We start from the raw sequence: 23,373 nt of genomic DNA, 5'->3' as shown, positions 1-23,373 counted from the left end.
GTTTCCTTAATTTTTATTCTTTCAATATGTTTTGTTCAAGCACTAATAGGATCATTGGTCATTAACTCTGTTCAATGGGATGATCTAGGAGCCCCACTGATTAGTTCCCCTTATATTAGTTGCTTTATTGTCAGAAATTACTTAGTGGGAGACTACACCTACTGTCATCTAGTTAGATGTTTTAAACATATTCTGATTTATACAACTTAAATTAAACGTTAGGATCCTAAAAAATATCACACATCTTTTTTACAAGATTTTTTACTAAATTCAAAATATTTAGAAAAAAAGTAAATGCTATAAACTTTGAGGTGCCATTTTTATTTCTTCCCCACAAGAAATTAAAATAGTAAAATGGAATATGGTAGAAACATGTTTGATGTTTTGGGCTTTATTTATCTTTTATTGTTTTTAAACCTTTTATATTACAAACACTAGTATATTAGTTTCAAACAGACTGGATCATAGAGGAATCTGCATTGAGGAGGGGCAGAGAAGGGGAATGAGCGCTGTGCTCAGGTGGTCCCTCTCTGCTTGTTCCAGTCTTGGGAGAGACTTTTTTCTGCCTTGATGCTGTTTAGATAAAAAAAATGTGTAGAATTCTTATTTATTTAAATTAGTTTGCTTTGTGATTACCTAAAACATAAAGTTTCTTCATAACTCTGAATACTTCTCTTCACATCATTACATATTTAAGTCAGTAATGCTTATTATAACATGATTTAGATTTCTTCAACCATCAGGTGTATAATGTAATTTTGGTGATTTTCTCAAATTATAAACCCATTAGTTGTCTTCGTAGAGATTTTAGAAATCCTTTTATTTATTCATGTTTTCTCATTTTGCTGATGCTGTGGTAACAATGACAGTTGCTGAGCAGACTGCTACATATTATCGACAGGAGCTCTAACAAGGCCTCTGTGCTGCTGTAAAATCCAGACTCCTCAGTTGGATGGAGGAGGAACATCATCAGTGCGTCACTGCCAGCATGGCGGACTGTTTGGGTGTTAATAAATCATGATATTGGTCCTTTGAAAGCATTGATCCAAGAATAGCCTACATGAAATATTCACAACATCTGACTTGCCCACTAACTCCTAAGGCTCACTCCAGGTTTATAGGTTTTTGATAAACGCTTGATGTGCCTCTGAAAACAAATCAAAAAGGATTCCCCAATTCTATTATGGTCTTTATAAATATGGCAAATGCGTTTTAATGGCTGTTTTTTCAAACTAGCAAACCTTATGAGGCGTTACAGCTATTTAGGCTGTTTTATGATCCCACGTCCCTCATCACCTGATTACAACCCTGATTTAGATCCACCCACCAGTCAGATGCTGAATTATTAATGAGTCTTTTCCACATGGCATTTGAGGAGATATGACACAGGGCATCTGAGTGAGGCTCAGAACATAAAAAAATGAAAAGTAGAGCGGCGGTCTGGGAGGCGAGGATGCGTCTGGCTCTGAGGTTTTGCGGACAGTTTGCTCCAGAAACCTGTTCTCTTTTTTCTATTAAAAATCTAAAAGCTGGACAACATTTTGTGGTGAGAATATATTCCTCTTTTGGATGCATGAAAAAACTATTTATTTTTTTATTGTTTTTGTGCTGTTCTGCCAGAACGTTTCCTGTTGTGTGCGTGGTCCTGTTGATTGGAGGAGAAGAACTTTGATTGCAGCTCAAGTAGCTGTATTACATTATCCTCTCATCTCAGTTGGCTGAGCTCCTGTTTTATCTAACGCTTTCAAAGAACCGCAGGCTGTGGAGTTCTGCCGAGAGGCGAGGGAAGAAGAAAGTTGGGATTTAATGAGCTTGCAGCCTGTTTGATATCCATGTTTTCATTCTGTATTTAATGCTTTATGTCACAAGATGGATTGAATCTGTATAATTTGAGTTTGTTTGGTGTTAAAAAGGGGCTGGTTGCCTATGATAGTAGAGGGCGTTGGTTTCAGCATGTATGCAGTGAAGCTTTCAGTCATGAATCGTGTTTCTAAGGCAAGCAACAAAGTGAAGGAGGTGCAGGAGTCCTCTGGTTACCTCAGCACTTTGGAGGAAAGTTTTCTTTGAGCTGTGGATGCTGGATGGGGTTGTTGCGTCCCTCAGCGCAGACCTCCTCCCACAGACACTCATCCCTGATGTGTTTGCTCCCATCAGGCCACAGAAAACGAGCCAGGAGACATGGACCTCAGCGGCCTGCCGGAGACTGCGGTGGACTCTGAGGAGGACGATGATGAGGAGGACATCGAGCGAGCCTCCGACCCACTCATGAGCCGGGACATCGTCCGGGACTGCCTGGAGAAGGATCCCATGGACAGAACGGACGATGACATTGGTGAGCAGCCAGGGATGGGCTTTAAAAAATGTGTTATATCCTCAAAAACGTTAGACTCATTGTTTCCTGTTTCAGGATTATGCTCTGTTTCTCATTTGTAATAAAAACCTCTGATTCGTCTGTTATTCAAATGAGCCACAGTAAATATCCACAGCGCTGATGTCTGTGATGTTGGCTTTCGAGTAATTCTCAAAGCCACATCAGGCTTTTCATATCATATCCCTTAAAGCTATGACTCAACTCCAGCTCTGATGATAGGCGTGTTAAAAAAAAAAAAATAAGGACACAGAGCTGAGGCTTAGCAGCTGATGTGGACTTTGGGTGAGGATGATGCATTGGATGCAGAGAGAGAATGAGCGAGTGCCAGCCCTTCCCCCTCCAGTCGCTGATCTCCCTTCAGGACCCCCCCTCCCCCTGCCCGGAGGCTTTTCTAGGTCACTCCCGCACATCCTCTCGCCTCACCTCTCCCAGCACATTAAACTTTTAGAGATCTCGCAGCTTCACACACGATGCTGTTGCCATGCCAAACCCAGGTCATCCGGTGCACTAGACTGTAGCTGCTCAGGACAAAGGCTGAATGTTTTCTGGAGGCTCTCCCTTCATTGACTATCACTTCACTGGATTATGCTTTGAAAAACCCAGACTTGCTATCATAACGCCAGTAATTAGAGCACAGATTTATACCCAGATTGCTGCGCTTAGATTTTATTCACAAGTATTGAAAACAATCCTAATGCTCTGCACCTGTTTGCATGGTTGGATGGCTGGGTCAAACGTTAAGACATAACTTTGGTTCAGTTCTTCTGGTCTGGTTTGATTTTAATCCACTTTGACAGAATGATGAGTAAGGCCTCAGTTTGTCCAACAGCCCCTTTAACTCTCAGAGGTCACAGTGTGTTTCATCAGCCATTATTCCTGGCTTTTTTCACAGGTTGATATCAATAGAATTGATATTTTCCTCTGAGCTTTGCCCAGAACGGTTCCTCTGTTGGAGTGCCCCCCTCTTACAGTGTTAGATGGGTTTCACTGAATGCCCGCATCGTCTCTCTTTGTACCTCTTTCCAGAGCAATTACTGGAGTTCATGCATCAACTGCCAGCTTTTGCCAACATGACCATGTCGGTGAGGAGGGAACTCTGCGCTGTCATGGTGTTCGCCGTGGTGGAGAGAGCTGGCACCATCGTTCTCAATGATGGAGAGGAGGTCAGTGTTTATGTTTTTGTAATGCCTTTATATATAGGTATGTGCCTGTTTCTCTGGGACGTCTCACCTCTGCACACCAGCAAACCTTTGTTCTTTAACTGAATGTGTTTTTTCTGCTCTATTAACCCTGAATGCCTAAAGTAGCTTATCTCTGGGTCATTCTAGGAGCCCAAAGGCACCCAGAGCTAGACTCTCAGGACACAGTCAGTTTAAAGAAGACATTTTACTTATTTTCCCTTGAACAAAAGAAAGATGAATGTGTCTCAGAGGCTGTGACTCGGCGGTAAATGGATGCTTTCATGCACTCCAGCTTCATTAAGCATTTTATCCCTCTATGTCACCCTGCATGATGTCAGATTTTGAGGGGAGTTTTTTGCAAAAAGCTGTACTTCGCTATAAAAACTATATTTGTTGATGTAAAACCTGCCCGTGATTGCTGCTGCAACAACACTTAATCAAGATGACCTCTCACCATTTTCTTCCCACAGAGGGGAGTAAGAAGGCATCCATTTATCTGTTTTGTTTTTGATGAATAGCTTTGACTCATTAAGGGACACCAGCTGTTTTATATCAAAGCATGTACCACTTGATGTTGAATATAAGCTCATTTATACAACATATCTATTTATCTGAAGATACATTGCATCCAGACAGTATTCAGAGCATTTCTTTATTTCATTTATTTTCTTATAATTTCACAAAAATAAAAAAAACAACACTTATTTTCACATCGTCATAGCAGGGTAATGTTTGTAGAATCTTAAGGAATTAAGTTAATTTAATACTTTTTTAAATATGGCTGTAGCATAACTAAATGTTGATGAAGAGCAGCGCTTCACTTCTTGGATGAAGTGTACCTCAGGCTGTTTCACACAGTGCTAAAGAATAAAATAGTATCAGAAAATGAGCAGGAATTGAATTTATACGTTTATTAACCCTGTACAGTTGGTGTATAATAGGCAGGCAACGATTTAAGGAATTTTTCAGTAGATGATTGCCGTGGTTGAAGATTTAAATCTAGATCCATTTAAAACATTGTGTTTGAGAATAAGAAGGAAGTTTTAGGAATAATAGATATGCAGTAAAGGGGGCAGCTACAGCTGCATGGATATGTCCTCTTCTTTTGGTTCTGGGCATGGTCTCCCTGCAGTTTTCTGGAAAGGTAAAGTCTCCCTTCAGACCCTTTTGTTATGCCAGGTCCAGTAAATGAACATGTATTCCTTCATTGAACTTTTTGTATTTTTAAATTAGAACTTGACGTTCTGAAACAATTTTATGCATATTCTGAAATCCAGATCTGACTAAATGTTTTAATCTTTTGACTAACAAATTCTCTGTTGCTGTTCTATTGCTGCAGCTGGACTCATGGTCGGTGATCTTAAACGGCTCCGTGGAGGTGACCTACCCTGACGGCCGGACAGAGATGCTGTGCATGGGAAACAGTTTCGGTGTTTCTCCAACCATGGAGAAGGAATTTATGAAAGGTGTCATGAGGACCAAGGTGGACGACTGCCAGGTTGGAACCTTAATTTGACTTGATCTGTCACACTCCGCTAGCATGAACAGGTCCATTTCCTTTGCATTTCAGTGTGCAAAACCTGGCAGGAGCCCTGTCATCTTATATTATTAAATCCCACTGTGCCCCACTTGTGCTGAAATGTTTGCACTCACCACAGAGGAAGGTGCCCAGGGCAGTAGCAGCCTTTAATATGTGAGGCACAGGCATTTTCAGGTGAATGAGCCGCCTCCTGCAAATCACAGCTTCGCACTATTTGCATCATCTGTCAGGAGAGATAATGCAGCAAACTAAGGGCCGCATGACTTTATATTTTTTTTAATGGGAAGTTCAACACAATAAAAGTTGAGTTGACTGGGACTGGTTACTATAGTCAGAGTAGCACTACTACATCATGTTTTTACTAAAGTAAAAGCGTAAAGTAGCCATTTAAGGATTTACTCAACAAAAAAGGCTACATAGGTACAAAACTGATCATAACTGATTTAACATTTAAAGATGATGCAAAGCTACAACGAATGTGAAGTTATACTTGTTGCAAGTTCTAATATTTCATAAAATTAGATAAAAAATAGGTTACATAGTTAGATCATAACAATTTCAGGTGAAAGAAACAGTTGAGTAAAAATTACACAAACCTTGAGTAAAAATATGAAGTCTGTTCGACTGATGCAAGTTTTATTGACATTAATCTAGCCAATCCCAGATATCTGCTGCTCGTTTTTTAGAGGCGATGATTTCTTTATTTATTCGTTCATTTTTTTTAAGCCACTATTGCATTTTCTTCCTTGATTTACATGATAATAATAAAAATAAAATTGACACAATGATAACAGATGTTAGAAAAGTTTAAATGTTAGAAAAAAACGAACAGAAAATTAGCAATGGATAGCAAAAGGATGGAGCGGCAGTGTATTCGCTCACGGCATGGCTGCTAAATGCTCTAAAGTTACTCCTAGAAGTATATATATGTTTTAGTTACGGAAATATAACTGAGTAAGTGTAAGAAGTTCCTACAGCAGTAGCAGCAGCTCACCCACCTGTTCCTCCTGATGGGCAGCAGGCTGCTTCTCTGACTGTCAGGTTGTTTAACTCGCAGAGCGATGCTGATCATGTTGACAGTCAGATGGAGAGATTAAAGGGAGCCAGAAGGAAACAGGCCATACATTAGTTTAAAGGTCTTTACCCAGGTTTGCAGAACCTCTTCAGTACAATGCTTTAGATATCATTGACACATTTCAAGCTTTTTGACATCTTCCTCTCAGCTTCTTGCCTTTTGTCCTTTTGGAAGATTCACGTTTTTTTTGCTTTAAATCATGTAATTCTGACTAGTAGATATAAAATCAACATGAAAAACAAACATTTGATTATTAAGGTTGACTAGTTGGTGCAACTCAGCTGAATGGTGTTTCACCTACATGGTTTTTTTATTCATTGGCTGAGCTCATTCTGCATAAATTACATTTTTGTTCCCTTTTCCCCAAAGTAGCGTTTTGAAGGTGTCCTAAAGAGCAATGTTGATTTTGTATCTCTTCCAGTTTGTATGTATAGCCCAGCAGGACTACTGCTGCATCCTCAACCAGGTTGAGAAGAACATGCAGAAGGTGGAGGAGGAAGGGGAGATAGTAATGGTGAAGGAACACCGGGAACTGGACCGTACAGGCACCAGGAAAGGACATATTGTCATCAAGGTAACACATCGACAGGTGCTTTGCTTTTATCCTAATTTTGCATGATCAACTTCTAAACTTACGTCTCTCTTCTCCATCATCAGGGCACACCTGAACGTCTCACCATGCATCTGGTGGAGGAGCACTCAGTAGTGGACCCTACCTACATTGAGGACTTCCTGTTGACCTACAGGACTTTCCTGTCCAGCCCCATGGTCGTGGGAAAAAAGCTCCTGGAGTGGTTTCACGACCCAAGTCTCAGGGATAAGGTACGCAGCAGAGCAGAAGAGTCCTAATCTGCTAAAGGATTGGCTGATAATCTGGATTGAGATGATGGATTTATAAATCTTTTTCTTAATATTTGATTATTACCAGATTTTATGCTGCATTTAGGGGAATGAATTTCATGAAACTTGTCAAAAACCTGTTCAAAACCATTTTGACAAATTAGAGTATTATAGAAATGTTCATTTCTTTTCATATTTTAATTTAACAGGTTAAAGATATGTTAGAGATTCATTACTCTCAGAATGATGACTTGGAGGAAAAAAAAAACTTTTATTAGAACTTAGACTTTTAAAACAGATGATATTAAAATGTGCCTGAAGTTGTTTCCGGTTTGGTCTCTCAGGTCAGGTAATATTACCGTACATGTGCTGATCATGTGTTTTTCTCAGGTTACACGGGTGGTCTTGCTGTGGGTAAACAATCATTTCAATGACTTCGAGGGAGACCCTGCCATGACTCACTTCTTGGAGGAGTTTGAGAGCAATCTAGAGAAGGAAGTACGTTTCTCATCAGACCAGTGCTTCGACAAATACACAAAACAAAAGGAGAAATATAATTTCGATACAAATTCAATCTTAAATATATCTTTCTTTTTCTTTCCAGAAAATGTGCGGGCACCTCAGACTGTTAAATATAGCGTGCGCTGCTAAAGCCAAGCCACGGTTGGTGACGCTCACCAAGCCATCTAGAGACTCTCCTCTAGCGTTCACCCTCCTTGGAGGACAAGAGAAAGGTTTCTGCATCTTCATCGATGCCGTGGAGCCCGGGAGCAAGGCAGCCGAGGCCGGACTCAAGCGTGGAGATCAGGTAACTGTGATGCAAACAGACATTGGGGAAGGGTTGAAGCATGATGTTCTGTTTTGGTTTGAATTTTTTCTGGCTTTAACAATTATTTCTTTCTCTTTAAAATAAAGAGAATGAAATAAATCAGACCAACAGACAAACAGTCAAATGGGTCTTTTTTTCCTGTTGAAACTAATTTTTGTTGTGAAATTGGTTTCGCATTATGACCTAACTAGCATTGAAAGGATTTCCTTTAAGGAGTATAAAATTGAACTTTCCGGTAGCTGCAGGCGCCCTGTGTGGACTTTCTCCCAACCAGTTTCACACTCAGTAGTCTCTGAGCTCTAAGCCAACACTCTTAATCCTTGAAACCATCTTGCGAGTGTCTGGGCAGGAGTTAAGCCCTCCTGACACCCAACATCCTCTGCAGCTGTTTCCCCCAAAAATAAGCAGAGACGCTGACCTTCTTGGAAGCTAAGGATCATGAGATGCTGCTAAGTAAGGGATGTAGCACCTTTAGGTTGGTTCATTTAGACCCCTGACCTGCTGCATGCACCTTACAGCTGTCTGAATGATTTTCACTTGCACACCTCCACAATGACATATTGTTGCAAATGGAGACAGAAACCTTTGCCTATTCTTTATTCTTTGCACAATGTCCCAAAACCTGCCGGATTCCCTGGTGCTGTCTGAGCTTCTCTTCTACATGTTTAAATTAGAAGATGTTTAACAATTTCTGGTCCATCCAGCAGGAAACACAAAGGTTCCAGTGAGCACAACCAAGAAAAACAAATCAAACCCAGCTTTGTATTTTAAAACCTATTTAAAACGTTTGTCCTTACTTTCGTGGGCTAAAATTAGACAATAGAGATATCTATTTGTTTTATCTCTAACTTTGTAGAACTGTGGTATTAGTTAATCTTTTAAGAGGTTGTTAGAAAAGTTAAGCACTCATAACACATTTCACAACCACTTCTTCTGGTCATAAATTTATGACCAGCGGAGGTGGTTGTGAAATGCGTTGGGTTCATGTTTTTTGAATGCAGGCTAAAGGTTTGTAAGAGCTTATTATTTACCTTTTTTTGAGGAGGGTCATATCTGATTTTAAGATGGTTTTGGACCCAAACCCCTTTTATTTATTTTGTTTATTTTATCTTCTACAAAGACAAACATACGATGAAAGGCTTATTATGTCTCTCCTTTAAATTTATTAGCTTCTGTAGAGAACTTATTTCTTATTTTCAGCTCTCCTGACTGACTATAAGCTTTCAGTGTAGGAACTGAGATGTTCATTGAATATGGTTGAATTTTGTCACTTAGGTTTTTAAAAGAATGCCGATGTTCTGTCAGACAAGCATACCCGGTCAGACCAGCATACCCATAGTCAATACCTGTTTATCCCTTTAGTTTATCCCTGTTTATCCCTTTAGTTTATCACTTTAGTTTTGTACGAAAAATAGACTATAAAATACTTCAACGGGCTTGTATCCCTTTAGTCATGTATAAAAAAAACTGCTTAATTATTCACTTTTTGTTGTTTTTAAATGGCATCTGACCTTAAATTATTTTTGTACATGAATAAAGGAATACATGCCCATCAAGGTAGTTTAGAATCTTTTTTTTGTAAACAATTAAGGGGATAAACAAATCTGACGTCTTGCGCATGCATATTGACTATGGGTATGCTGGTCTGATGGGTTATGCTCATCTGACAGAACACCGGCCCACAGCATCACAGGTTCCCCTTTGCACTTAACTGTGGACATGAAGAGCTTTATCACATATGAGTCCTTTGTTTTTATCCTGACTCACCAGGACTGTTGGTTACTGAATAAACTCTATATTGGCCTCATCTTCCTAAAGTGCACAGTTTCAGTTAAAGTCTAAGTAGTTCTTACACTGGTTGGAACTGATCGGGCTTAGATTAAGAAAGATTTAATTTAGATTTATGTGCATGTTTTTCTTTACTTTTGTCTTTTAATGTTTTTCATAGTTGTTTGCCTCTTTTTACTTTGTGGCTATCTTTGTCAGTACTCTATTGGAAAATAAGTTTTTAACCTCAATAAAAACCAAAACTTTATTTTATGGTAACTGGAATGCCTTAATGGTTCAAAATTATTTTCTCTCTTATTTTTTTCCAGATCTTGGAGGTAAATGGGCAGAATTTTGAGACTGTCCAGTTCAGTAAAGCCAACGAGATTTTAAAGAACAACACCCACTTATCAATTACTGTGAAAACAAATCTTTTAGGTAAGTTTGTTTTATCTATATATATATATATATATATATAGCTATAATTTTAGCTCTTCCACTTAAACCTGAGCTCTTCTTTTTACCTTGTTCTCTTCTGTTCAGTCTTTAAGGAGCTGCTAACACGACCCGAACATGACCACGACCTGGATGTGGACGAGGAACACGACAGGAAGAACGGGGCTCCTCACCTACCAAAGATTGGGGACATTAAAAAGGCGAGTCGTTACTCCATACCAGACCTGGCTGTGGACGTGGAGCAGGTCATGGGCCTGGAGAAAGCCAGCAAAAAGGGCAAGAGCAACACGGTCGGAGGGCGAAACAAGCTGAAAAAGATCTTTGACAAGACTCTCACCAGCATTCTGCCCCCCAAACCATACAAGTAAGAAAATCGATTCAGCTGATCTCTGCCAACAGTTGGATCAGATCTTTGCGATCAGCCAACAGTGTCAGAATGATCAAGCAAAGAATGTTTTTACTCTAAGTACATTAAACAAAGCATCAGTTTTCATCCGCCGCCCTCTGCTTGTTGACTGAAGTGCTCTTCCACCCACTTCCTTCTGTTCTTCTTGTTTCCATAGCGACGTTTGTGTAGGGCAATCACAGGATGACAGCATAGTGGGCATGAAGCCGTCCAAACAGATCCCACCAGCTCTGCCGGTCAGTGGAAACCTGTCTTCGTCGAACCCAGACCTCCTGCAGTCACACCACCGCATCCTGGACTTCAACAACCAGCCTGGTGTGTATTCACACACTGTTGGGGGAGTGTGGATTTATTTTGTTTTATTTATCTTTAAGATACTCCCAAGGTTTAGTAAGAAGAACATGATTCTGAGGTAAATTTGAGAGGGGATAAAGATGACAGGTGGGATTTATTTAAATGGTGCAGTCTAGAAATCTGATTTTTCTCTTCAGGGGCTGTACCGTATTGTTTAATATTGAAGTGAAAACAGTTACAGTAGTTCACTATTTTCCTCATTCCATCTCTTACTGAAATGATGCCCTCAAAAAATCTGTCAGAACCTCGAATCTGCCAAATTTTATTGACCAGTTCTGATTGGCTGTCAGCAAATAAGAAAAAAAAAAAGGAAAATAAAATTCAGTTGTTGACCGAATATATCTACTTGAAGAACTATAATATTTTGTGTGCAACAGCATCAAGCAGCAACATGTAACATTATGCTCTGTAGGGATGCTTAGCGTTTATTACTCTAGGAATCTAAATGCTAACAATCATTTGATGCTGATATACATGTGACATATTATGCAGACCGTTTTTTAACAGAGTTTCGCATTTTAAATTGTAGTGCTTTAAGACACCCAAATACAAAGTATCCAAACAAGGAAATACTTTTTCATAATGATTAAAACATCCCTTTAATGCTGTTTTTTCATTATATGGATTCTGTTAATCCAGCTTTGGTTTTCATCAGGGTACTACACCATCAAATGATTCCTAAAGTGCTAGTTTGCTATTTTGCTTATAAGCAAAGTTGTGGTGTATTACCTCTACAATGGTAATACACCATAGTGCAATTATGATAGAGTGAGACTGTAGTCTCAATAACTGTATTTAGTGAAATAAAATGTGTTTTATAAATGATCAGGGGAAAATATTTGGTAGAGAACAAATTAAAGTCATTCCATCTTTTTTTTTTATCCTTTCAGTTCAAGTTATCCTGAGTGAGTATCCCCCCCTCCCCTTCATAATTCTGCTTCTTCTTCTGTCCCATTTAAGCGTCTCCCATTTTACCAAGCAGGCATGCAGAATCTCTTGCACAACATTTGTGGGTTAAATGGTTGAAATGCTCTTTAGGGGGTACATAGGTCTGGGTTTTATCGTGATGGCGGTGGTGGCTTTTGGTTTTTAAAGGTGTTTTGTTGTATTTCTATCTTTATTTTAAGTCAGAATTATATATAATTTTGCCTATAAATCTAAATGTATCTCCCCAGATATGTCGGACCAAGTGTTACGAGTATTCAAAGCGGACCAGCAGTCTCGATATATTATGATTGGGAAGGACACAACAGCGAAAGAAGTGGTGGCCCAGGCTATTAGGGAGTTTGCCCTGACTGCTGCACCCGAGGCTTATTCGCTATGTGAAGTGTCTGTCACACCTGAGGGCGTCATTAAACAGAGGAGGTTACCAGATCAGCTTTCCAAGCTAGCCGACAGGATTCAGCTCAGTGGCAGGTAAGAATGTTTAAAATCTAAAAAGTAACGCACAAGAAAACTTTCCTGTTCTTTAATGTTTTGACATTTTTAGCCCAGGTTAGGTTATGTTTACACTCCTAAAGGGATATTTTAGCTAAACAAGGAGCACCTAAGCATATATACTTCCTTTTATTAATACATTTCTGTACATTGAGAGGCAATTGTTTCCAAATTTCAGAGACTTTTTCCTTTATATAGGTTTTTTTAAGTTGGCAATCTTTAACATTTCAATTGATTAAAAAAAATCTAAATTATCTAATTTATTCAACTAGATACTACCTGAAGAGCAACATGGAGACAGAAACATTATGTTCCGATGAAGATGCCCAGGACCTCCTTCGAGAAGGCCAGATCTCTCTGCTACAGCTCAGCACCGTGGAGGTGGCAACCCAGCTCTCCATGAGAGCCTTTGAACTCTTCTGTGCCATTGAACCCACCGAATACATCGACGATCTGTTCAAGCGGCGCTCAAAGACCGGCTCCCTCAGTCTCAAGCGTTTCGAGGAGTCAATCAACCAGGAGACCTTCTGGGTGGCAACGGAGGTGGTGCGGGAGGCCAACCAGCTCAAGCGCATGAAGATCATTAAGCATTTCATCAAGATCGCTCTACATTGTCGAGAATGCAAGAACTTCAACTCCATGTTTGCAATCATCAGGTTAGACAAAACACAATATATTAATTACTTGCTACTTAAACCTTTATTGTATTCTTTACTGTATTACGTTTTCTCTTAGTACGCAGTATTCTATGCTGGTAGAAAACACGATTTACATGGACACAAAAAAATCTGTTTTCATCTACCTGTGGTTCTCTTCTCAGTGGTCTAAACTTGGCTCCAGTCTCCAGACTAAGAGGAACATGGGAAAAACTACCAAGCAAATATGAGAAACTCTTCGGGGATTTGCAGGATCTCTTCGACCCCTCTAGAAATATGGCCAAGTACAGAAATGTTCTTAACAATCAAAACCTTCAGCCACCTATCATCCCCCTGTTCCCAGTTATAAAGAAGGACCTGACCTTCCTACATGAAGGTATGTGACAGGAACACTGCTTTTGATTTAATCCACCTTCAGGCCAATCAACTGTAATGAAGTTAGTCACATCATGGCAATAGCTGACAAGCTACAGATTAGTTAGACTTTATTAATTGGTTGGACTTTAAATTATTGATTTTAATATTTAATTATCAAAAAATGAGTAAAAGATCTGCAAGATTGGTATCAATTTGTTTTTTGGAGAAAATGCCAAAATTTGAAAAGTTTTGATATAAAGAACTGGCTCTTGTTTATATTAACAAGAAATATTTGATATATATTTTAAGCAGCAACATTTTTTTTTAATCATTAACAAAATATTGCCAAGTTGGAATAAACAAGCAGATGGTGTTACATTTGACAGTAGAAGTAGAAGAAGAATTAGTTTTAAATACAATTTTTATTATCTATTTTATAATTATATAATTTTAAAGACATTTTAAATATAATTATAAAGACAGATTTTCTGTTAAACTGAAACACAACTTTGTCATTTTTATCTTTTCAAAACAGCATAAGAAAATACATTCATCTCTAATTTAACTCAAATTTTAATAAAGTTTATATTAAACTTAATATTTTCTTGTTTCGTTTTTCTTATTAAGCAGTTAAGTTCTACTGTAGTACAGTTGAATTAGAAATGAGTTTACATTTACAAAACTAAAATAAAAAAAAGGAAACTTATTTTTTTTAAGCTAACAGCAGTTGCTAACCTTAGCCTTAGTTTCTTTCTCTCTAGAGGAATGTTTCACTTTTTATTCTTTAAGAGTTGAAATAGATTTAATGCTCTAAATTTACAGGCAATGACTCCAAAGTGGACGGCCTGGTGAACTTTGAGAAGCTTAGGATGATTGCCAAAGAAATCCGACACGTTGGACGCATGGCCTCCGTCAATATGGATCCAGCCCTCATGTTTCGAACCAGGTAAGGATACGTATAGAAGGTCCGATGTAGGAATAATCCAGAAGCCCTCCCCTCCCCTTTAGGGGCAGCCAGCACTCCACTGACTAACCTGCTCTGTGGGGTCAGCCAGTCCATTTAGATTCAGTCAAGTTTCTGCATCACGCTTCTCCAGCAGCTGTTCTTTTTTGGCAATTGTTTTTTTCAAGCAACTGTTTCTTTAAACACACTGTTGGCGTTAAAAATTGCTCAGTGAAACCAAGCCTTTGTTTAATGATGTCCTCTAAAGCGTTGCCACTCGATATCCTGTCTGCTGACTTTCATGTGGGTGTGGTGTAATCGCTTCTCTTTGGTGATCTTGGTGGTCTTTCCTGTCCTAAGCTTTGTCTCCTGTCTTTCTCTTTGCTCATATACCCTTTGCCCCCCTCCCCATCCATGCTTCTCTTGTTTGTGGCACCCCGTCCTCTAGGAAGAAGAAATGGAGAAGTTTAGGGTAAGTTTGGCAACCAAATCTTTATCCCTCTCTGCACTGTGGCCATGTCTATCTGCCAATGTTTGTTCTGCTTTGCCTCTTTATCTTCCTTTTCTAACCACCTTGAGTTCCTCCCACTAAATCTGCTTGACACTAACCTCAGGATACTGAATGTACTGACTGTAACAAAGGCCACATTTGCCAAGTAAAGGTCACTCTGGTCACTGCTGGGCTTTCATTAGCAAATGTCACCTTCAGTTTTATGTTGTTTTCAACAAACTGCATGCAGTCCCAGTTTTGGAATTTTTTTTTTTTCATCTATCAGAATTGCCCTTAACGAATTTTCAGTATAGATATGTATTCATATATTGTTTTCATTCTTTGCATTCTTGTGGTCAAATCACACATTTTAGTACTTAGGGCCCTGTCACACCTTGCTGATTTAGCCAGCGTATGCCTGACGTCCCAGAATCTTCTAAAACACTGGCATACGCTGAACTTTCTATGTATTTTTTATTTTATTTTGGGCGTATACATTGATTATAACGATTCCAGAGCATATGTCCAACGACAGCCTAACTTATGCTTAACGCACAGCAGCATAATGCCCATGAAATGATGCACAAGCCAGTGTCCTGAAGGGGGCTGCGATACGCCCAGCCTACATAAAAAGATTTCTTTGATCACAGTATTAACCTAGCTGCTCTGTACCGCCCGCCAAAAAAAAAAGAGAAGAAATAAAGAAAAAGAAACAAGGTTTGCAGTCGCAGCAGATTCATTGTCATGTCTGCTAGGAAGTTTGTTGGTCGTGGGCGTGAACGCAGGTAGGATCCATCACACTCACCTTCAGGCTCACCCTATGATGGAATGAAGTCTGGAGGAGTACTGACGGTTTCTTGATAAGTTACGCATAGGTTTTGGATAAGCTAGACACCATGACTTATGAGTAACTTACATTTACGTATGTTTACGGTCACAACTTACCTGTAGCTTATAGCACACGTTGATGTACGCCGAGTATGTCGTATGTCGATGTATGCCAGCGTGTTTCAGCGTGCTTAGAACTTATACAAAACATACGCACTTATCCAACGTATGCTAGCGTTTTTGCAAGATTTTCCATACATCAGGCATATGCTAGTCTAAATCATCAAGGTGTGACAGGTGCATTACAGAACAAGTTATCTGTAACATATTGCAGCACATTTAGTCATCCATGTTTTGTAAAAAACACTTTTTATATGTTATTTATAAGCATTTTTTTCCCAATGATAAAATCCTCTAAAAAGAAAAAGGAATTTTAGAGAAAGCAAATAGTTGATTTAAAATGTTTGAGTGCAACTTGTTTCATTTTTTGTCCGCTAACAGGACCAAATGTGGCTTTAAGTTAAGACCACAAGCAGTTGTCAGGAGTTTTTTTGTCAGAGACCACAAGCAAAAGCTCTTACTACGATTTACTACGAGCTCTGACTCAAACCACAGAAATGTAAACTATGACTTTGCTACAGTAGTCGCCCTCTCTGTTCCAGCGTTGTTTAACTCCAGCTGTCAGCTCTCACCTCCCCCACTCTTCCTGGAATGACTGGAATGTTTTCAAGTAGAGAAAAAAACCTAAAGCTGCTTTCTGCATGTTTCAGTTTAAACACCATGCTCCCTGTATAACCCCCCTAGACTTTAACAGTCTAATCGGCTATTTTAAAGAATTTTATTGGTCATTTCTGTAGATTTCTATCTATAGCCTGAATTCACTTTCCCTTTCTGATTTTTGTTGTGTTTACACTTATGCGTACCTGACCAGGTCTTTGAGTCAGGGCAGCGCCAATGCAGCCGTGCTCGACGTAAGCCAGACAGGCGGGCACAAGAAGCGGGTTCGACGTAGCTCCTTCCTGAACGCCAAAAAGCTCTATGAGGACGCCCAGATGGCCAGAAAGGTCAAGCAGTACCTTTCCAACCTGAGCCTTGAGACGAACGAGGAGAGCCTTCAAACGTTCTCACTACAGTGTGAACCCTCAATCAGCACATGTGAGTGCAGCTACTCTCTAAATATGGCATCAAAACTTTCTCTATGCTCAGGCATGTTTAGCTATTATTGTAAATTTAAACCCTTATACAGTTGTATTTACTACTTTTTGGATTTCAGTTCTGATCTGGCTTGTAGATCGTTGTACATATATTTTTTTAAAGTATGAAATATGTTAAAATTAAAAATAAATTTAGAGAAGTGACTTAATGGCTGCTGAGAGTATGACCCGAATTTTTGAAAGATCAGATAATGATGATGGCCATATTTATATGATTTCACAACATCACAGCATAAAGGTCCTGAAAAGGTCCTGGAGCAACGAAAAAAAGCTGCAGTTACAAAAAAATACAGAGCAGCAAAGTGAAAACCTGCTGCAAATGTCCTCAGCATGGCCTTCAAGTTATGAAGTTATGTTTTTGCCAAGGGTCTGCACCATAGATGATTATTTATGGTAATGTCTATGATCTGGTCCCATATGAGCTGATGATTGTTTCCCCCTAGTGGTCTGGAAGAACTCTGTTATTGCAACTTTTCTTAAATTGCTGTTGTTCTTATTTCCAGCATCCCTCTGTTTAGGTGTGTTTTATGTTTTTCTTTTTTATTTGCATCATGTTTCCACATTGTTGCTCTCGATTTTCTTGTAATTTAAGCATTTTGTAGAATTTTTATGTTTGCAAAATTCTTCTTTTTGCAGGACCTTATGATTTTTTTGTGAAATGTGAACATTTGTAGGTTAATGTATTCAGGTAAAGGAAGGCAGATTATGATGAAATTATGTTCAAGTTTTATAGATTTTAGAGCTCAAACATAGCAATAGCAATGAAAAACTTAGACCTATCTAGACAATTTACATCACAAAGGCTGACCCAGAAATTAACACTATTAGTTAATTTGCTCAGTTTACTTTTGTTGCTGTTGATGCAGGGATAAAATGACTCTGGTTGTCATCAATAGTCGTTTTCTTAAACTTTTGCCCAATTCAGATTTTTTTTTTTTTTGTAATTAACTCCTGTTTTTACATTTTTCGTAGTACCCAAGACTGCTGGTGGGAAACGACCAGACACTTCTCCAGTCGTATCCAGAGCAGCCAGTCAGCAACGGGGCCAATTGGCCAAAGGAAACCAAGCCCTGCAAGTCCCCAGTGTGGCCCTCTACCCGTCCCGGAAGAGGGTGCCAGTCAAGGATCTGCCACCTTTTGGTTAGAAACTTATGGATAACAATCTCTCAGTTTGGTTGTAGGATATGTTAATAGAAATGTAGCTGCAGTATGGAAAAAAAATCAATTTTATTTATTAGGAAGTTATTATTTTTTTAAGTGCTAATTTCCTTTCAGTCTCTTTAAGCTACTTCTGCATTGTTTTGTTTTTCTTCCTTGAGCTGTTTACAAACTTCAAGGAGCAGTTTCTTCTCTATAGCAATGCTGCCACCTAGAGGCTGCAGCCAAATAAAGAAAAAGTAGAACATCCAGACAATGCAGCCTGGCATCCACCCCCCACATGGGAGACTGTAGCGTTCCTCGAGCTAATTATGCTTGTTTTGTTGGAAATATCTACAGGCACCAGTTCGCCCCAGTCTCTGAAGAAGATCCTGTCTCTGTCTGAGGAGGGGAACGAAAGGCACCGGAGGCAGCCAGAGGACACCATGTCCAACGCCTCCTCCCACCTCTCCTCTCCTCCCACTTCCCCTCAGAGCTCACCCAAGAAGGGTAAACCAGTAATCCTCCCGCTTAGAGCTCTTTCTCTGTCACTGAGTGCTGCCTATGCCACCTGGTGGCCACCAACTGTAATGATTTATAGCGGTAGTTATTTCTGATCCCTTTATTTTGGTTTACCAGAAATTTAACAAAAAAGGATTTAAAAAATAAAAACATTCTCAACTTAATTTCTTCACATATATCCTTTTTAAGTTTAGACAGTTTTCCTTTAGTCAGTTAGTCTTTTAAAATGTCATATGCCAATATTTCAGATAATACAGATAGAAAAACTTTAAGCTATTCTTAAGCTTTTGGCTTAAGAATAGCTTGGATCATAAAACCTTTTTCGTTGTTTAATTAGACGTGCACCTGTATAAGGCAAAGTCATTCAGTATTTATTTTCATGTTTTGCTTAAAAGGTCTTAAAATGTGTCTTTGTCTTGATTCTTATTATATTAGAAAGTAAAGAATTATTTATCTTGGACATTTTAGTTTCATATGTGTCGGTTGAGTTTAATATTTAACACAGATGAAAGGATAACCAGGTGTCCGTTGACTGAAGGTTGATGTTACATTGGCTGTGGAGCCACACTGTTTTCTTACAGTGTCTTTTATGTTAAGATGTCTTTCTGCAAAGTTACTTAAATTAAAATGTTTGTGACACTGAAGGAATAAACTGGATCATTTTTACTACATCAGAGACACGTTTCTTAGTTGATGTGCTTCTACAGCAGCAACAGCATCGATCAGATGCTGAGGATCAGATGCTGAGGATAAATTAACCAAAACTTCTTTGGAATAAAATATGTACTACAGTAGAACAAATATTTCTCAAAATCAGAACACATTACAGCTCTATCTCTCCTATCACAGAAAATCCTCCATGTTATCAGATAAAGGCAGACCTACATTTTTTAGCATCATGTCACACTAAATAACTATTAAATTTAACAGTACTGCACCCCAACTCTGCCTGAAAACTTTAGGTTTGCTTCAGTCCTCCATTAAAAGATAGAAAAAATGTGTTTTGGTTCACAAATACACTTTCCTTACAATGTATTAGAATATCCTCATTGGATATTTCACATCTAAAACATAAGATATAGCTAATCTATCTAAGGTGATAATCACACAGGTTTAGAGATCTGTCTGTAAAAGTAAAGATTCAAATGAACCAAATTTTAGCCTGTCTATGTCCTTCTTCCAGGTTACGGTAGGATGGGCGACGCCTACTCAGACTCTGGTCACAGCGAGATCTCGTCTCGCTCCAGTCTCGTCAGTAACTCGTCTTTCGACATGGCCCAGGAGGAGAGGAGACTGCGTCACTCTGGAGGAGTTGGTGAATCCCACATAGGTGGGGCTCGGCTGGAAAGAAGGGCTACAACTGACCCTGACCAGTACAGTCTGGGGTAGGATAGAGAAACCTAGAAATATAAGCAAAGTTCTTAAATGAATAGTTTTTAAAATGTCTCTTTTCGTTTTTATCACAGGTCGTATTCCTCGATGCAAGACTGTCGAGGTATTTATGGAGGTTGCACCACCGTACTCTCCTCGCCCAGCTCCGAGGAACTGACTCAGGATCAGGGAGATCGTGTGTCCCTGGATGCTGCAGACAGCGGGCGAGGCTCCTGGACTTCCTGTTCCTCTGGTTCCCATGACAACATTCAGAACATGCAGCAGGGACGTAGCTGGGAGATTGGCATTGGAGGGCTGTCTTCAGCATCAGAGGCCTTATTAGGGGGTCCTGCTGCTCTGTGGGCAGCACAGACCAGGGGAAGCTGGGCATCGGCCAGCTCCTCCTCATCCTCGGCCGCATACTGGGGGGAAGAATCAGAGGGAGACACCGGAACGATTAAGAGGAGAGGAGGAAAGGATGTAAATGCTGACCCAGAGACTAGTAGCATCACATCCACCGGGTCAGAGGAGGCCAAGCAGCTCGGCCGGCCGTCTCCATCACCCATCCCAACAGGGGGTAAAGGCTTTATTTGTGAGTGTTGTTTCTTGTCCTGTCTGTCAAACTTTGTTTGTAGAGCACTTTTTATACAGTCAGGTAACAAATGCTTCCAGAGCATAAAAACAACACAAAACACATTTAGCCACCTGGGACACACATCAAATCAAGGAAACAGACAGGGGAACATAGCAAAACACATCCATTGATTGATGAGAGAACTATAAAGAATTAAAAGTGACAGAAATCAAGCAAGTGTAGAGAAAAATAAACCAAAGTTGAATTCAAAACTATTTAGTCTTGAGTTTAAGATCACAACAAGAACTGTGGAGGTAAAGATTGTAGGATGTGTTTATATTTGTTAGTCGCTGTTTGACTGCTTAGCTGATCTCTAACAAATAGGATGCCGGGAAAGCCAGCCAATTCTTCTCCCACCTCCACAGCCTGCATGCTTTTATTTATAGATCCTCTCAGAATAGGTCTGTACATTTACTAGCATTCAAAAATAAAAAGAGATCACAATGTCAGTATAAGGGACAAAATGCATCGTAGTGGGATGTACAAATGTAGTGGTGCTTGGCCCTGCACCCCTGAAAATACAGCAAAACTGTGAAATAATGCAGCTGGAATCCAGCAAACCAAAATAAAGCCTGGGTTCTGTTGTGCTCAGTTAAAACCATCCCTGAAGCTTCCTTTCCACAGTGTACAAAGAAAGGAGAAAGAACAGCAGCCATCTATTCAATTCAATTCAGTTAATTTATATAGCGCCAAATTCACAACACATGTCATCTCAAGGCACTTTACAGTTCAACCAGATCATACCGTCAAATTGATACAAAGTTTTCTTCACATAAAAATCGCTTCAAGACTCATTATCCCAGTTTGCATAGACAAAGTTTACCACATGTTTTTTTCCTTTCATCAAACTTTCTGTTAATGTGCCACTTTTTTAACAATGATCTTTAGCGGCTTATCCTTTGTGTGGATGGAATTAGTAGGTCCAGGTTAAATCTGCATGTCAAATACAACTACAGTTCTAACACCTACCTTCATAACGATGTGATGTTTTACAGTAATTGTTCAAATGAGCATAAATAAATGCAGCATTTCATTAAAAAAAAAAAATTTTCTCCCAGGGGGGTGTTGGGTTTTTTTTTTTTTTTTTTTTTTTTTTTACTGGTTGTAGATGTTGAGAACTGTAGGCAGGAAGGGTCTCCTGTAGAGCTCCGTCTCCCTGGGGATCTGCTTTTAACTGAAAAGGCTGCTGCTTTTTGCTGTGTCTGCAATGAACCTCTGTGTGTTGGTATCTAATTGGCTGAAATAAATAATAATCTCATAGACTGGGCTGCACCTGTCAAACCACTTCTTTCACATAGAACTAGACATTTAAATAGAGAGAAATCCAAAATAAGTCTGTCTGTAGATCTATGTGTGATTTATGTGATACTCACTAATACTCTAAAAGTATACATCCACAGCTCGTACTTACAGGTATCAATGCTCTCTTGTGTGCAGCTCGAAAGGAGGGCCGTTACCGCGAGCCTCCGCCGACTCCTCCTGGCTACACCGCTCTCACCATTTCTGACCTGGCCGAGGGCCAGCACCCGGCGCCGCCTGCCCCCACGTCCGCAGCGAGCCGCCGACCGCCGGACTACACCACGGCGCTGCAGCGCTCACGCATGGTCACCCAGTCGCCTGACTCTCATCAGGCCCATCAGGCCGCAAAGCGTCGGGGGGGAAGCCTCCGCCGCACCCGCTCCTCAGCGGACGAGCAGGAGCCAGAGGATGAAGAGGAGGGTGAGTCCTTGTCTCCAAAACTAGTGGCTCTGAGGAAACCATTGGCGCAGCATACACCTGAGCCTCCCAGACGGTGAGAGTGTGTGGGGTTAACAGGCCCCCACCCCCCACCAGGCAGGTAACAACTTTATCCTCAGTGAAACCTGCATGTGAACAAATACAAACACCAGGACTGAAACTGACCACACAGTGACCCCCTCCCTCCTCGTCCCACTGCAAGATCTAAACGTCACAACACGACTTCCTGCATGATTCCTGCTGACCGCCTGGTTCCTCACTGCTTCCCTGCAGCAGCTCTCTCCTCTTCTCACTGTCTTCTCACTCCAACAACAGTTTGATAGCAGTCAGTTCTTTACACCTTTCAAACAACTGCAGAAACCTTCACCTCCTCTCTCTTGTCCCAGCGTTAACAAAGTTTGTTTTCATTTTTTATGTATATTTCAAAATATGTGTCATTTGGTTAAACGTTACAGAGAGGCTGTGAGTTTATGCAGTAAAAGTTTTATTAAAAGGTACCTGTTGTACCTTCCTGCTTCCACTTGGTGGCACTAAAACAACAGCCCCCTTTTTTCTTGTGTTAAGCTGCAGGCGGTTGGCTTAAAAAGCCGATGTTGACCCTGCAGATCTGAAACTGTTAGAGAACCAGGCTTCTTAACGAAGCTTTATCACTTTAACATTTTTCATTCCATAGGAAAAAAATAACAGATTTATAAGTTTTTAATGTAAAAATGAAATAACTGTTAAAGCTTTCGATTTAACAAAAACACAAAGACAAATCTTTACATACTTAGGAAATCGTTTAGAAAACAACTGATCAGGTCATTGCATAGATAAAACAGAACGATCCGTCCTATAGAGCAGTGTTTGTTCCTGGTTTTAATCTCTGGATTTATTTATTATATAAATGTGTGCAATACTAATAATAAAGAAGTGTAACCTTAGACCTGGGTACACTGTGAGAGCTTTAGGCTTTCTGATGTTGCTTGACCCTTAGCAGTATGCAAGTGATACTTTATCCTTAACTTTATTTTGACCTTTTTTGCTAAAGAGGCAACTGATATTAAATCAGAGAATGTTGAGATTTGAGCACAAAGATGATATAACTTCATACCACTGATAAACCCTTCAAATATATAAAGAAATGCAAAATTCAGTGTTAGAAAAGCTGATTTAAATAGATAGATTTATATCTGCAGACTAGTTTTTTCTATTTGATTGATTTATTAGCCTACCCCGTGTAGGCTAT

At 39.7% G+C, this 23,373-nt stretch overlaps 1 protein-coding gene across 6 annotated transcripts in view; it reads left to right on the top strand.

Moving 5' to 3' along the window:
* LOC107095759 (rap guanine nucleotide exchange factor 2-like) overlaps positions 1-22,932 on the top strand; it is a 63,660-nt gene extending 40,728 nt beyond the window's left edge. For 2 of the 6 annotated variants that reach the window (XM_015392025.1, XM_015392027.1), the window contains 22 exons: positions 2,155-2,332; positions 3,398-3,534; positions 4,892-5,050; positions 6,589-6,741; positions 6,825-6,989; positions 7,398-7,505; positions 7,612-7,815; positions 9,933-10,041; positions 10,147-10,423; positions 10,623-10,780; positions 11,710-11,724; positions 11,995-12,235; positions 12,529-12,912; positions 13,077-13,288; positions 14,092-14,215; positions 14,661-14,684; positions 16,462-16,685; positions 17,717-17,884; positions 18,242-18,391; positions 19,587-19,788; positions 19,870-20,366; positions 21,846-22,931. In XM_015392025.1, coding sequence (XP_015247511.1) covers positions 2,155-2,332; positions 3,398-3,534; positions 4,892-5,050; positions 6,589-6,741; positions 6,825-6,989; positions 7,398-7,505; positions 7,612-7,815; positions 9,933-10,041; positions 10,147-10,423; positions 10,623-10,780; positions 11,710-11,724; positions 11,995-12,235; positions 12,529-12,912; positions 13,077-13,288; positions 14,092-14,215; positions 14,661-14,684; positions 16,462-16,685; positions 17,717-17,884; positions 18,242-18,391; positions 19,587-19,788; positions 19,870-20,366; positions 21,846-22,204 — 4,248 coding nt within the window. In that variant the 3' untranslated portion in view covers positions 22,205-22,931. Of the gene's footprint in view, positions 1-2,154; positions 2,333-3,397; positions 3,535-4,891; positions 5,051-6,588; positions 6,742-6,824; positions 6,990-7,397; positions 7,506-7,611; positions 7,816-9,932; positions 10,042-10,146; positions 10,424-10,622; positions 10,781-11,709; positions 11,725-11,994; positions 12,236-12,528; positions 12,913-13,076; positions 13,289-14,091; positions 14,216-14,660; positions 14,685-16,461; positions 16,686-17,716; positions 17,885-18,241; positions 18,392-19,586; positions 19,789-19,869; positions 20,367-21,845 lie in introns of all 6 variants that reach the window. The other 4 variants (XM_015392028.1, XM_015392023.1, XM_015392024.1 and 1 more) reach the window with 3 other exon arrangements.
* The last annotated feature ends 441 nt before the right edge of the window (positions 22,933-23,373 follow it).

The sequence above is a fragment of the Cyprinodon variegatus genome, unplaced genomic scaffold (genome assembly GCF_000732505.1).
Source record: "Cyprinodon variegatus isolate N-32 unplaced genomic scaffold, C_variegatus-1.0 Scaffold570, whole genome shotgun sequence".
In the NCBI taxonomy this organism is placed as follows: Eukaryota; Metazoa; Chordata; class Actinopteri; order Cyprinodontiformes; family Cyprinodontidae; genus Cyprinodon; species Cyprinodon variegatus.
Note: the sequence above shows the minus strand (reverse complement) of the source record. Positions and strands in the feature narration are given on the sequence as shown.